Here is a 14,620-nt window from a genome sequence, read left to right as displayed (position 1 = left end):
AGTCATGCGTCCCATTACCATTAATTTGCATAGATCTCAGCACGCAAAGGATAACATGGTGCACAATTATTACTATACAAAACAGTGACACAGATACGCACAAACATTTAGAGCAAGACACGCATTCTATAATTAAAAAATTACGGATGTCTATGGTTGTAGAAAGTGCGTTTTACTTTTTATGGCTGAAACATTTCAACTTATGTTTAACTGTCTGTGATAATTACCGAATAATATTAATACTCTTTAATGTAAACCTTAGAGACCTGTCCTCACTGGGATGTCGTTTTTAAATTATAGCATAATATTCTAAGAAGCTTATGACTTTGTTTCCTTTTTTTAGTTTAGTTTCCCTACCTTTTACATGAAACTGCCATAAAGTTATAACTATTGCCATAAAAAAAACTAAAAAATATATTCTTAAATCTAATAAAAGACCGAACACGAATAATAAATAAGTAAATAATAATATAAAAATGTTCAAAACATATTATGAGGCCAGAAATCTGAGGCCAAGACCTAAAGAGGTTGTAGTGCCACTGATTTATTATTTTATTTTTATAAGATTGTTGTATGTAAATAAGTAATTAGCTGTAACATCGATAAAGAATTGAACCCACCATGCCCACCTTTATGTCTCCAGTCAAGGGCAATGTTTATAGTCCCTTTCAATGAGCACTGCCATTGAATAACAACGACGTATAATCAATGCGTAATCTACACCTTAAGTGTATGTTGTATGCTCAAAATACATACGAGTTCTGGGTAGGCTAATTATTAATGTTGAAATATTAAATAATACCCATTATTTATATAGGCTTATCTTTTCGGAAAAAGAAATGGCGATACCCTCACGATGATGTCTTCACTTTACCAACTTTGAAAAATGAGGAAGTCATTGGAGCACGATGGGGACGCGAATACACGACATCAGGTTAAAGAATCATCATGTGTTGGATTAACACTGCTACTTTAGTCAAAACACGAAATGAAAAGAAACTGATAGTTATAAAATAACGAGATCTCAGAGTCTTTGTTTAAGAGTTAACGATTACTTAAGCAAGAAATAAATAAGTTCACTATGGATTTTATCGAAATTTAAATATAGAGTCTGAGCTTTTATTCCATCATTGCATTAGGTTTCGTAGCTTTTTTGAATATATAATTTAAATATAAAAATTTAAATATAAAAATTTAAATATAAAAATTTAAATATATAATTTAAGTTATTAATAACAAGATTAACTGGACGACTCTGAGTACAATTAATATCACGCGGTAAATAATTGGTACTTAGGATTATATAGTCATATCCTCTCATATTACACATACGTGACTAGCTTCAGGATAGTCATCAATTCTGTTTAAAGAAAAAGTACGATAAGACATAACATATTTTTAATGTTTATATATACAGGCTATAAAAGTCGGTAAAAAAATATACAGTAATTTGTGTGTCTAATTAGAAACTCTCGAAAACTAAGGATTCTGAAGACTGGGTTGGAAAGATGGTTGTTTGTATTGGGTTGGGTTGACATCGCTACCTCATGCCTCATCAATACCACGTTGAAAATCATTAGAATAACTTCTGTGTGTAAGTCCTGCCACTTCCAGCTTTCTATTTAGGCAATACACATTTTGGGTCGCAGAACCAGCTGGTGTTGGTAACATAACGCCTAAAGAACAGGTTACATAAGTAATGCGTAGGCAACCAGGAACTTATCTGTAAGACAATCTGTCTTAGGTCATACCGCCCACATATCTATCATACAATCAGTTTCCTAATATTTAGTTTCGTTATATAATATGGATACCCAGTATGCGCTGGTAACGCCTGCCCTGTCACACCAGAAGCAAACTTTTCAGAGACTGGATGAGGAATCAGTAGCTCGAGCTGTTCACACAAGACCGGGTTACACACACTTCACCACTGACCATTTTTTCTATAATACAAGGTTCTTACGAAGATAACACCAGGGCGGACTATTCTCTTATTGATACCTTACCTAGTCTGTGGAGGAAGATGCTGCCTTTCCTTTAAAATAGCTGCTTAAAAATTAGGTTTATCGACCGGTCTTACTTTGAAGGTAGGGAAATTGTATATTTATCCTTAGCGGTCGGAATAACTTTGTTAGCACGTTTTCGGAGTATTTCGTCATCCTGGTGATTTGTAGCCGCGTATTGTAGCTCTTTGAAGACACAATGTATGTATTTTTCTTGATTGCAAATTCCTTTCACTGTGTTTACATTATTAATTTAGGTCCCCCAGCCGCGACCGAACGCCTCAAAAACTAAAGAACGGATTCTCGTACGGTTTCTTTTTTTGCATTTATTTATAGTGAGTGAGGGTTGTGAGAGACTCCTAAGAGTTAGAGTTTGTTATTTAAAGTGCCTACATGCATGCAATAAAAATAATTTTCAAGGAAACAGATACAGAAATTGAGGGTAGCCACAATTTTTTTATAGTTCGCTTAAAACTACCTTCATCTACGTAAATAAATTTCAATTGAGTAATATACAACGTAAAAAAGAAATACCGGTATAACGATGTCACAGAAAAGACTTCTGTAGAACTTCCGTAAGCGATGTTTGTCAGCTATCAATTTAATTCCATTTAGCTGTTTACTTTGACCCATCATTAATTTGCTAAGAGCCGTCGAGAAAATCAATATATACTAGTTTATTACATTTGTTTACCCGTTATAACAATTTTAGCTTTGATGGGTTTAATTGAGTTGCTTGTTATTGTATATATTTCAACTTTATAGTGAAGTACTCATAGAATGCTACTTGTCCGAGTAATACCTATGAAGCAGAAGTATGTTTTTATTTAAGTAATTGCTCAAAATCGGTCAGTAACAGGGCGTTATATGTAATTTAATTAAAAGTTCTCAGAAACCCTTTTAAAGTGTCTCTTAAAGCGTACTTTTAAACTGCTTTTACATTACCTAGACATTTAAAAACAAGAACAGGGAATGTATTGTCATTTATTCAAGACACCTGAAATTTAAAACAATTTTCTGTTTCTCTTCTTCGCTACACGAAACTACAAGCATCTCTATCATCATGAACAATTTAACGATCACTATATTTGATTCAATTCATATTTACGTTATATTCTTGTACGGAAATTTAAAAAAAACAACCCACAAAATACCTTGATGCTGCCAAAAATTACATTAGGTCGAGTTCAATATGGGACAAGAAACTGGCTACACATCGAAACCATCTGCACAAAATGTTAAATTTAAAGATTATTATTCGGATCAAAGTCCAATCAAAGAAAGTGTTGCTCTGTCATTTCAACATCCGAACGCAATAAACCAAGGGGAGTTTATTGACAAGGGTCGATTAACTTGAAGGGATATGATCTTGGGGTGGAATCTGGTCAGATCACTGAGCAAGCTGCAAGTTTAAGGGTAGGCTGGAGAACTTTTATCTTGATTGTTAATAATCGAAAAAAATTCTGAATTTTGTGCTTTAGATCATGGTGTTCGTATTGGTCACATTTGAAATTACATTTATAAACGAATTGAAATATTCAAAGCTCTGATACTAGACACTTTAAGATTACGCCTTAAAATATTGTTTTGTATGTATGTACTTGAAACAGAGTTGTCTTAAGGCCCGTAGAATAGAGATTAATAAAGATATTTTTACCATGTAACGCTGTAAAGCACGCGTTACGTCGGAAAAATGTAAAATTTTGTATTGTAGTATGTGTTGTATGTGTTCGTCGCTTTTTTGTGAATGGTAAATGCTTACATAGAACGAAAGTCTTTTTGTGCATAGCCTGGGAGCGTACCTACGACCTCAGAGAGGAGAGTTGCACGCTAAACCCACTGCATAATATACCAATACAGCTCAAAACATATACTTATACACCCCTCTATTATATTTTATAAATCATCTTAATGTATAAGCTAATCTAAAGCCGTTTCAAATCGTGAGAACTGAAGGAGTATGATTCACAAATACAAATAACAAAAAATAATTTCAGGAAATATAAAAACAAAATGGCCGATTGTGAAATGATGACGCAAGCCGAGACGAGTGGCTGTATTTTAGGCTGAGCAATGTTGCGTAAATATCGATATTATGGATTGATACAATAACTAATAACTTATATTTGGAGTGCGACTTAAAATAATATGCAATACAACAAGGAAATTAAATTGTTAAAATTTAGTTATATTTTAATATTATCAATATTAATGTCAACTAGGTGACCCGGTGAACTTCGCATCTACATATATTTGGGTCAAATCGTAATAAAAGATTTTAAAACAGACCACAGACAGAAACAAATTTCTGTTTACACAATGAGTTTTAACCCTGATCACTTTTATTATTCTTTTTAAAGGATATCAGTGGCAATGTGGGTTTGTGTGTTGTGTGTAGATAAAAGTGTAAAGAATACTTTAATAATTAAGATATCCATTTTTCCATTAAACAAATTGAGGTAAATTGGGTAAACTCACGTTATTAAACTTAATCTAAAAACCATATGTAGCAACATAATATGATTTTGTGCAAAAACGCGCTACAAGCTGAACTAGAACTGCCGGCGATCAAAGAATTTTGTGCATTGTTCAAAATTAGTTAATCTATAGTCTACACTAATATTATAAACAGGAAAGATTTGTATGTATGTTTGTAACGAATTGACTGAAAAAGTACTGTACAGATTTTATGAATTCTTTTGAATTTTAATTGCAAGAAAAATAAGGTTTATGACGTACGAGTACTTGTTACTTAAAATGCAATCGTCTTTAGAATAAAATCAATTTTAATGTTAAGATGATGTTAAGGTGACTTACTGCTGTTACCTAGAAGGTGTTTTACAATTTTTTATTACTAAAAAGACAAAACATCAAATTTTCGTAGCTAGGAACAGTTTTTACTTGGAAATTGTCGTTCAGTATACAAACTCTCTTATTATTTATGTTACCCACCGTTTAAATCTGCTCTGAACTCTCCCACAAACAAACATCATTTATTCATATAGGTAACATAATGTACACTTATGAACGTCAATTTTACATTTATGCCAGTTCTCAAATCAAGGGCGTATTTAAGAGCACAAGAATTAGCCATTCGTTTAGCAGTTCTAGAGTTTTAGCTGTTCGTTTACCAACATAAATTGACAGTAGTAATAGTAGGACTAAATCGTTTAGAATTGTGTCATTTATAAATATTGTAATAATAATTTAGATTTTAGTAATGTTGCATACTGCATGAATATATTTTCATAGGAGTAATGTTCGGCCTAGAATCGATTGTCAAGCCTAAGGTTGTTAAGCCTTAAATAATTGTTCTATTCAAATAATTATTTTTTATCAACTTGTACATTCTGTGAAGGAAAACATCGTGTATGAACGAATATCAAAGAGGTGTGTCGCGCGGGTTTTTGCCAGTTAATAATCGTTATCGGAAGTTTTATAATACATTTTTATTTTGTCATTTCCAAGAAAGCTTAGTCAGCTATTAAAACTTTTCGAAACATTCATTCTGCTTGTGTTTAGATTAGGATTCAAATGTAGAGATTTCCACACCAATTTTGGACAAAAAATATATTTAGCGTCCCTATTTCACTAATCAATAATTAATAAGATATCAGAGTTAATTGAAATAGCTAAAATTTGTATTTTTGTCTAACTCATATAAATGTTACATACAAATTAAAATTTACGAGTGTAGGTAATAACATGACGCATTTAAAACGTATTTTTCTATTGATATCAACAAAGCTATTTAGGTCTATTGAGAATTAAATAGATGCCATTTTCAGTCTGACATTGAAAATAACCTCGAAAATTTTGTGTTTACGATAATATGTATATTTATTAGTGGAGGTCTTTTTTTGTATATTTAAAAATAATACAGAGTAGAAATAAATTATTATTAAAAAACTAAAAGATAATTGGGTAGTTCTAACGAATATAGAAAATGTTGTAGGCTTTCTAAGCGGTGCGTTAATAAAACAAATGCGCCTTTAGGGTAAGATTCAAGACAATGTAAAAAAGATATAATATTTAACTGTTATTATAGCTATCACGACACTTTGTTACCAACGCATAGTTATTTTGGACACGCAGAGATCCTGAAGGTCACCTAATCGTGACTGGCAAATTAGTTGAACCGGTCAACTAAAGGGCCTTACGGGGCTTAACATCTTCCAGGTGCAGAGGCTTGCCAGTGAGAGGAAATTGTGCGGCATCACTATCACGATCTTCAGAAATGAAGAGTGCGAATGAACATGATAGCTTTCCCGATGTTGCCATGCTCTTAATGCTTGCTCAAAATGTTGAATGTCAAATCAGTTAAATTTCAACATAAAGTTAAATTCATTCGTAGGTCTGCAACTACATGGTCTTAATATAAACAAAGCGGTATTAGTCAATGAGCAATTGCATGTGTAATTAGTGTATGTGGGGCATTTATCCCACTAGACAATTAGTGTTGCCAGCCTGACGTAACTACCGTAAATACGAGATCTTATGACTGGTCGTGTGGCTTGTGTGACCAATATGCTAATGTCAATCGATTATTGCCAGTACAGCCTTCAATTGAAATCGTTCAGATAATTCATTACAGTAGACTAGCCAATTTTGCTAATGAAAATATTTTTTTTTATCAGACGTATTTAGAGGGAATTGACGCAAGAACTGTTATTAATTATGAATGCTGATCCAATAAATTGTCTATTTTTTTGAGCTCTGTACATTGAAATATTCTTTCTCGCATTATTTTACATTGACGTTTGAGCAGGATTAGCCTAGTCTTTAGCGTACGAATCTCATCCCTGAAGTCGTACTTTCGATACCCGGCTGTGCACCAATGGACTTTCTTTCTATGGCGCATTTAACATTCGCACGAACAGTGAAGAAAAACCGCCTTGCCTTAGACCCAAAAAGTCGAGGGCGTGTGTTAAGCACAGGAGGCTGATCACCTACTTGCCTATTAGACTGACAAAAGATGATGAATAAGATACAGAAATCTGAGGCCTAGACCTACAAAGCTTGCTCCACTGTTTTATGTTATTTTTTATTTAAAACGACGTTTCGAGTGCATTTCAACAATCAAAAACACGTTTCACTATCATGTTTAAAAATGTATGAAATTATGTGAAGTAGCTATTTGTGTAAAGTAATTTAATTCGTATTAATTGCTTAGGGTTTATTTTTAAATAGCATGAGAATTTATCTCATTTAACAAGGCTTTCTTTTTGTATACCGGATATCCGTATCCGTCTTTACTTTAGGGTTCCATATACTTAAGTTTTATACTATAAAACATTGAATTTATATGTTCGCATCTCTTTCTCTGGGTCATTTATAGTAATGATTCAATACTATTCGTTTTCACATAGACACCCGTACCATCAGCGACTTAAGAAATTTATTATAATATCACTATAATCGAAGATTTTTTCGTTGTTATATCTTTGTATGAATTGCTATTTTTTTTAAATTCCTTCTGCAAAAACCAACCTAGGAGTTCAGATACCCCTCTTTGAAATTCTTTGCGATTTCATCGTATCAAATAGTTCTTATTCGGAGTTGGATTTAGTCAGTTGTCGGTTTTAGAAGAATATATTTAAGTGCGTACCTCGAACTTCCGTTGTTTTGATGGTCACTTTTTTGTTGCTTAAAATTTTCTGATATTTTAATTTTATCTTGTATAATATATATGTTCATACATTTTAGATAAAAGGGTTTGTAACACCGTAAAGTTAGTACTATGCAAGATATGGAACACTTAAATAAATTAATTAATTAAAAGATATAGAACAACTTTAAAACGTCATCATGGCCACTCAAGGTCTCAAGTTAGTGTAGTGTTACGTCTACCGAAATATTTTCACACTTTAAATAAGAGAACAAATCCTTGAGTATTTCCCACACCTCAATTACATGCCCTTTGAGTTTCTAAATCACGATTGGTATAATTAAGTTAACAAAGATGTTACGAAAAGAAATCACTAACCAAATTAGCTGGCTACTATACTGGCAAGGCTATTTTCATATGTTTTCATTAGGTAGTAAGAGAAACAGCTCCAAATTATAGATATTTTCATCACTTGGCCTAACCTAACTTTTTTTTTCTTCGTTCTTTACGATATGTATGGAATTACTAATACCACAATTAATATTATGGAAGCGCATTGCTTTAGCTGCAATTCTCTGGGACCTATTTACACTGTTTTAAGGTGGAGCGGACAAATTTACCAGAGACACAGGGTTTAGTGTTAATGGTATGAAAAAAAAGAGGACGCCCACCTATGAGAAGATGAAATAAAAGATATAGCGGAGTAAGATTGGTTTGGTCAAGAAACCAAGTCATTGTTAAAAAATGCTGCATCCAAAAAAAGCAAAGCATCCAAGATCCGCCAACCTTAGGAGATAGCACTACGTTTATATAAGAAGAAGGGAGAAGATTGGAAAATGGTAGCGAAGTTGAGAGATATAACAAAAACCTAAAGTAATCCTCATTATTGTACTGAAATTTACGCTATTTTTATATTATATACAAATGATACATCTTCAACACTAAGAGAAGTCGTATAACAGACTATTTTCAATTATGATATTTTACAGTTAAAATTAATTATGACAAAGACAGGTTTCCTTATCTTTAATTTGATTATTCGTACCAAAATACCCATTTATACTTAGTTACTTTAGTAATAAAACAAGTTGGCACATATCGTGCAAATTAGGACGCGAGGAGAAAGATCGCGAGATAGCTTCCGACCTTTGAAGATAATTCATATTTTATAGCTAAATCGCACGCAATAATTTTATTTGATAAGTTAATGGTCTTTTGTGGCTGCGTTGGATTTATTTCCTCTGACCTTAGTATAATTAAAATAAAACTGTATGTAGATGGCTTGCCGCAGCATTTTTCGACCAAATATAGCATTTTGTAGACAAAAACTAAAACAACGTACTGAATTAAGTAAATTACTTAATTATAAGCCATAACTGCACTGGTTTAAAAAATAGCTCGATTATCCTATTTAATAGTTTGGATTACATATACTATTATGGATAAACGATACACGAAAATCGTAGTCAATCGGTAAGCAAACTTTCAATATCTATAAGAATCGAATAACGGCAGGTGGTCGGGGCGCGTGCGCTGGGGTTTTATTATTTTTTGCGCGACATTGGGCAAAGGGGCTACAAAATTCGATAAATTACAAAACAAGAGTAGGAAGAAGTTTAAGTTATCTGGATCGTTAATGCAATGATTAAGGTTAGTATTTATTTAAACTTAAAGATGAAAACAACAAAGTCAAAAAGTATTTGTACCTAGTTAGTGGGTACTCAGTACTTACAAATGTGAAGAAATAAAGTGGAGTAGTTTTTGTAACATACTTATGATTTTGTTAATCCTTACATTATAAACTGAATGCGAATAATCATATTTCAACTAAAATTATCAAATATACGTGCATAAAAAGTAGTAATTGTTATTAATGAGCAAAAATTTCGCATTGTACGGGGGAAATGTTAAACTTACATATTTTCTATTGTTGTATGCTGCAGTCTTTAATCTTGATATTCACAAAACTTACTAAAATATTGTTACGATAATCTACGACAAAACTTAAAAGTAACTTCGATACAACATATCTCACACAACTTTAGCGCGCCACTGGCATTTTTATTTTTTTATTTATGCCTTGCACCACTCATCAGCGTAAGTCATGAGTCAACTTATTATGATTGACATCCTGACAGTCCAAGCTGACAGTTGTGTTGATTGTTATTGACATCAACGTCCACTTTCTATGTTCTGTATATAGGAATTGACATATGACATATTTTTTTGTTTAGACTACAGATAACGTCAGAGAACGGGAACTAAAATAAATAATTGACGAAAATTAAAAATGCCAGCAGCATTTTCCGAAATTATTGACGATATCGAAGATTTAATATCATCTCAAGATATAACACCTAAAGAAAGATATGCAAGTAGAAAAAATGTTAGTGTACGATCGAAACGTCGTGAAAATAAAACGGCAGAGCCTGCTGAAAAAATTATTTTGGAGAGTGTAGTACCAGGTAACCTACAATTAAAACATTAAGCCAAGGAAATTTTGTTGACAAATACAATTATTTAATATATATTTATTATTATTGTTATAGTTATATAGCAATGAATATTTGTTAACGGTAAAAATTCACGAGAGAACTAACTAACTAAATATCAATCATGAATTTCAGGAACACAAACTATATATGTAAAGACATGGGGGTGTGCTCACAACAATTCTGATTCAGAGTACATGGCAGGTTTATTAGCAACTCATGGCTACAATCTCACAGAAGATAAATGGCAGGCGCAACTTTGGTTACTGAACTCTTGTACTGTTAAGAGTCCATCAGAGGACCATTTCAAGTAAATGTTTATTTATTGTTTTGTGTTTGGGGAAAAGTACAAGAACAAAAAGCTAAGTTTTCTTGCTGACATCCACATAGTCTATTTATGTTTGAACATTGAATATTCATTTCAGAAATGAGATAGAACTAGGTCAAAATCGTGGTATCCATGTTGTGGTTGCTGGGTGTGTGCCTCAGGGAGCTCCACGAGCCAACTACCTCACCGGCCTCAGTGTTGTGGGTGTACAGCAAATTGATAGAATAGTTGAGATTGTGGAGGAAACATTAAAAGGTAAATAAACTAAAAAGGGATAAATGATTTTTTGACATCAGATTCCCTATGGTAGTCAAGTTTTTTAGATTATTGCTGAGATGAACTTTGAAATGTCATACATTATGCTGTGATTTTTGAGAGTAGGCTACTCATTGTCTTTTCCTTTGTATCTGATCCTCTATTTGCCTGTCCATTTCAGTTCATATACTGATTTGTATTATTTAAGCTGGGCAATAAAAGAGCAATCATTTAAGAAAAAATATTATGTGTTATAGGTCACACGGTCCGTCTATTTGGCACTAAGAAGACTAGTGATGGCCGTAAAGCAGGTGGTGCATCACTATTATTGCCTAAAGTGCGGAAGAACCCTCTCATTGAAATAATATCTATAAACACCGGATGTCTGAACCAGTGCACATATTGTAAGACCAAACATGCAAGAGGAGAACTGGGCAGTTACCCACCAGAAGAAATTGTGGAAAGGGCAAGACAGTCATTTAAGGAGGGAGTGGTTGAGATATGGTTGACAAGTGAAGATACTGGTAATGATTTTACATATATTTTAATATCGGTAACATTTTAATTTATCTTTTAAGAGGTCAGACTGATTTTCATCTTAAAAAAAACTTGTATCTAATTCTGAATTCATACTGCCTAAAACTGGTCAGTACTAATTTTAAAAATATATATAGCTTTTTCGTATAACGTAATGTTATCCCCACATATATTTTCCCCTTATAACAGATTTCTCAAGTTATATTTCGGCAGTGTGAAATATTGTCACTCCATAATTATTGTCCATATCTTTGCACCTTCATTGGTGTTGTTATAAACTTAAATTAAATAGTTTATTTAAATTTGTGTTCCTAGTTTTTGATCTGTTCAAATAAACGGCTGTAAGTAAATAATCATATATAGTGGTCCGGGGCTACTGCATTATAGCTTTACTGGTCAAGAAAGATCCTAGTAATAACAATGTTTTTTTTTAATATAATGCAGAGCAAAAAAGCCTTGTCATAATTCTTTTTCCTTTAAGATATTTGCTCAACAAAATTTTGTTTTCCTGAAATAAAGCTGTGTAACATGGACATGTGGGATACATAAAACCAAGAAAAAAAAAGTAGTTTCTAGTCTTTTTATATTGCTAATTTAGATTAAATAATAACTGTTATTGTTTTAAGGCACATATGGCCGTGACATTGGCACTTCTCTGCCCGAGTTACTCTGGCAGTTAGTTGAAGTGATTCCTGAGGGCTGTCGTCTGAGGCTAGGAATGACGAACCCACCTTATATACTTGAACATTTGGAAGAGGTCGCTCGAATCATGCATCATCCACGAGTTTACAAGTATTGATATATTTTTTTTATTAAAAGGCTCGCAAGTGCGTTGCCGGCTTTGAAGTAGTCTATTTAAATATTAAAGATTTTCTACTTTACAATATCGGTCTAGTATACAGAATATAATACACAATATATAATATTAAGTGTATGTAGTGTGCTATATACGGGATATTAGCATGAGTTAATGCTCAATTTTACGTAAATTTAATTACCTTAATTCGTTTTTACAACAAACTGCCAAGCAATTCCAAAGCTTGCTTTATTATTCTTTGTGGTAAATATGGTTGCACCTAGATTGTTATAGTAGTATAGTATATAGATACTATACTGTCCAAGGATGTTCCAGGCAAGCCGCACCATTGTCATCAATAATGAATTAGTAATCTTTGGTTTTTAGGTTCCTCCATGTGCCAGTACAGTCAGGCAGCGACCAAGTGTTGGCGGATATGAGACGGGAGTACACCCGAGCAGACTTCCAAAGAGTAGTGGATTTCTTAAGAGAAAAGTTAGCTTTGGACGTTTTTATTTATAGTTTAATTAAAAATGATTTATCATTATAAAAAAAATGTGCCGCTATAACCTTTTTTTAGGTTTGGGCCTCAGATTTCTGTACTGAGTTCTGTATTCTTCACTATTGTTTGTTTTACCGTTCGAGCGAATGTCGGGAATCGAACCTATGACCTCAGAGATTAGAGTCGCACGCTGAAGCCACTAACGCCCGAAAGTAATAATTACTACATAATCTCAGATTGTTTCAATCAGACCGTGACAGTCGATCGATCTCCTATCTGAATCCCAATAACCAAACCTTACGAAGACAATTCATTTTTGATGACGGATAGAATGTAATCTCTTCGCTCTTTACACTCATATTTGAAAATCAATATAAACCAAATAAAGTAAATAAAACCGTACAAATAATATTAAAATATACATATCTGTTTAAAACATATCAAATACCTTTTATTTATTTTAAAAACTTATGTAAGTGTTTTTCATACAAAGGTCTATCCTCATACACCGATCCGACCTATCATGGATAACTTGTGTTTACAGATGGCTATTATAATCCGTCGATTGGTGATTAGCACACTTTTATCAATATTTGGATTAGGATGTCTATCTCAGTTGGTCAAAAATGGATTGAGATAGGTGATTGGGTTTGGGCGTAAGCCAACCGTGTTCTATCTATATTCTATAATAATTATTAATAATGTTATTATTTTTTATTTGGAGCCTGAAATGGCTTGTATATTTTTTATTATATATTGGCTTGATTATATATCATTTCACTTTGTAGTATTTATCGATACAGGGTTCGATTCGCGTGTCTTGTTTCTATTTGCACAAAATTACTTGGAACTATTAATTTTAGGGTTCCCGGAATGACAATAGCGACGGATATAATTTGCGGATTTCCAACGGAAACGGAGAAAGACTTCGAAGACACGATGTCCCTTTGTCGTCGGTACAAGTTCCCGTCGCTCTTCATCAACCAGTTCTTTCCACGAGCTGGAACGCCCGCTGCCAATATGCGAAAGGTGGGTTTGGAAATAATGCAGATGCAATATTACTTGTTTTAAACTACATCTGAACTTTGCAATAAAGTCGTTATATATTGGGATTTCACATGACTGATAAGTAAAATAACAAATCAAATTATTTATTCCAATTAGACCATTTAAAATAGCAGTTTTGTACGTTAAATAAAATATAAAGATGATTCTAGTTGTCCCTTCCAAAAGATAGTTTCGTGTCGAGAATGAGGAGAATCTCCCCACTCACTCTTTTAAAATAGAATTTACATAATCTGTATACATTAGTTAAATAATTATATGTGTAATCTTTAATCATGAGCCAGAAAAATCTTGTTCTCAATAACTTTTAGATTTGAGAAAATTTAAAGTCTACGAAAATGTTACAAAATAAAATTCTTCAATTTTTAGTGTAGTATCTATTTTGTTCAGTGAGAAATATGGTTTATTTTTATATAACAATGTGGCCTGCTATTCTGATCGGTTACCCCCTTCCAGGTCCCAGGCCAAGAAGTCAAGAAGCGTACGAAAGCTCTTTCAGAATTCTTCCGATCATACGAGCCGTACGGCCACAAAATTGGAGAGACCCAACAGGTGTTAGTCACCGACGTGTCCCACGATAAAAATTATTTCGTGGCCCACAACGAGTTCTATGAACAGGTGCTGGTACCCAAAGAGCAGAGATATATGGGCAAAATGCTAAATGTCAGAATTGTCAGCGCCACCAAATTCTCCATGATGGGAGAACCGATTGATAAGCCCACGATGCCTGGTCTCGTGAAGCCGATGAAGAAGGGTCAGGTCTCAGGTCTTCGGGAGAGGCCTAACAAGATACCGATACCGCTTCTGGTGATATTTGCCGCGGTTTTGTTACGATTGTTGTGGATATTCTTATAGAATAAATTATTTTACTATGATTTTTTATTTTATTTATAATTTATAATTGAGTTTCAAAGAGATTTTTATTGAACTGTTGCTAGTAAACTATCTAAAAGAATTCAACTATTTTCTATACTGGGTCACACATTTGGGTAATTCTAATTAAAATAAATTTATTTTAATAGGCCGGAAACACA

The 14,620-nt window shown here is 33.1% G+C and overlaps 2 protein-coding genes across 3 annotated transcripts in view; one reads left to right on the top strand and one right to left on the bottom strand.

Annotated features, from left to right (window-relative positions):
- Positions 1–9,680, bottom strand: part of LOC111003488 (protein trapped in endoderm-1) — a 30,290-nt gene extending 20,610 nt beyond the window's left edge. For both annotated transcript variants that reach the window (XM_022274011.2, XM_022274012.2), the window contains exon 1: positions 9,529–9,680. The gene's annotated coding sequence lies outside the window, so the exon portion shown is untranslated. The remainder of the gene's footprint in view (positions 1–9,528) is intronic.
- A 172-nt stretch (positions 9,681–9,852) lies between these two features.
- LOC111003479 (threonylcarbamoyladenosine tRNA methylthiotransferase) lies at positions 9,853–14,461 on the top strand. Its single transcript, XM_022273999.2, has 8 exons — positions 9,853–10,076; positions 10,239–10,413; positions 10,529–10,686; positions 10,944–11,210; positions 11,850–12,015; positions 12,407–12,514; positions 13,385–13,550; positions 14,043–14,461. The coding sequence occupies exons 1-8, from the start codon at positions 9,902–9,904 to the stop codon at positions 14,439–14,441; spliced, it is 1,614 nt and encodes a 537-aa protein (XP_022129691.2). The 5' UTR covers positions 9,853–9,901; the 3' UTR covers positions 14,442–14,461.
- Positions 14,462–14,620: the final 159 nt, after the last annotated feature.

Source organism: Pieris rapae, chromosome 13 (genome assembly GCF_905147795.1).
Source record: "Pieris rapae chromosome 13, ilPieRapa1.1, whole genome shotgun sequence".
In the NCBI taxonomy this organism is placed as follows: Eukaryota; Metazoa; Arthropoda; class Insecta; order Lepidoptera; family Pieridae; genus Pieris; species Pieris rapae.
Note: the sequence above shows the minus strand (reverse complement) of the source record. Positions and strands in the feature narration are given on the sequence as shown.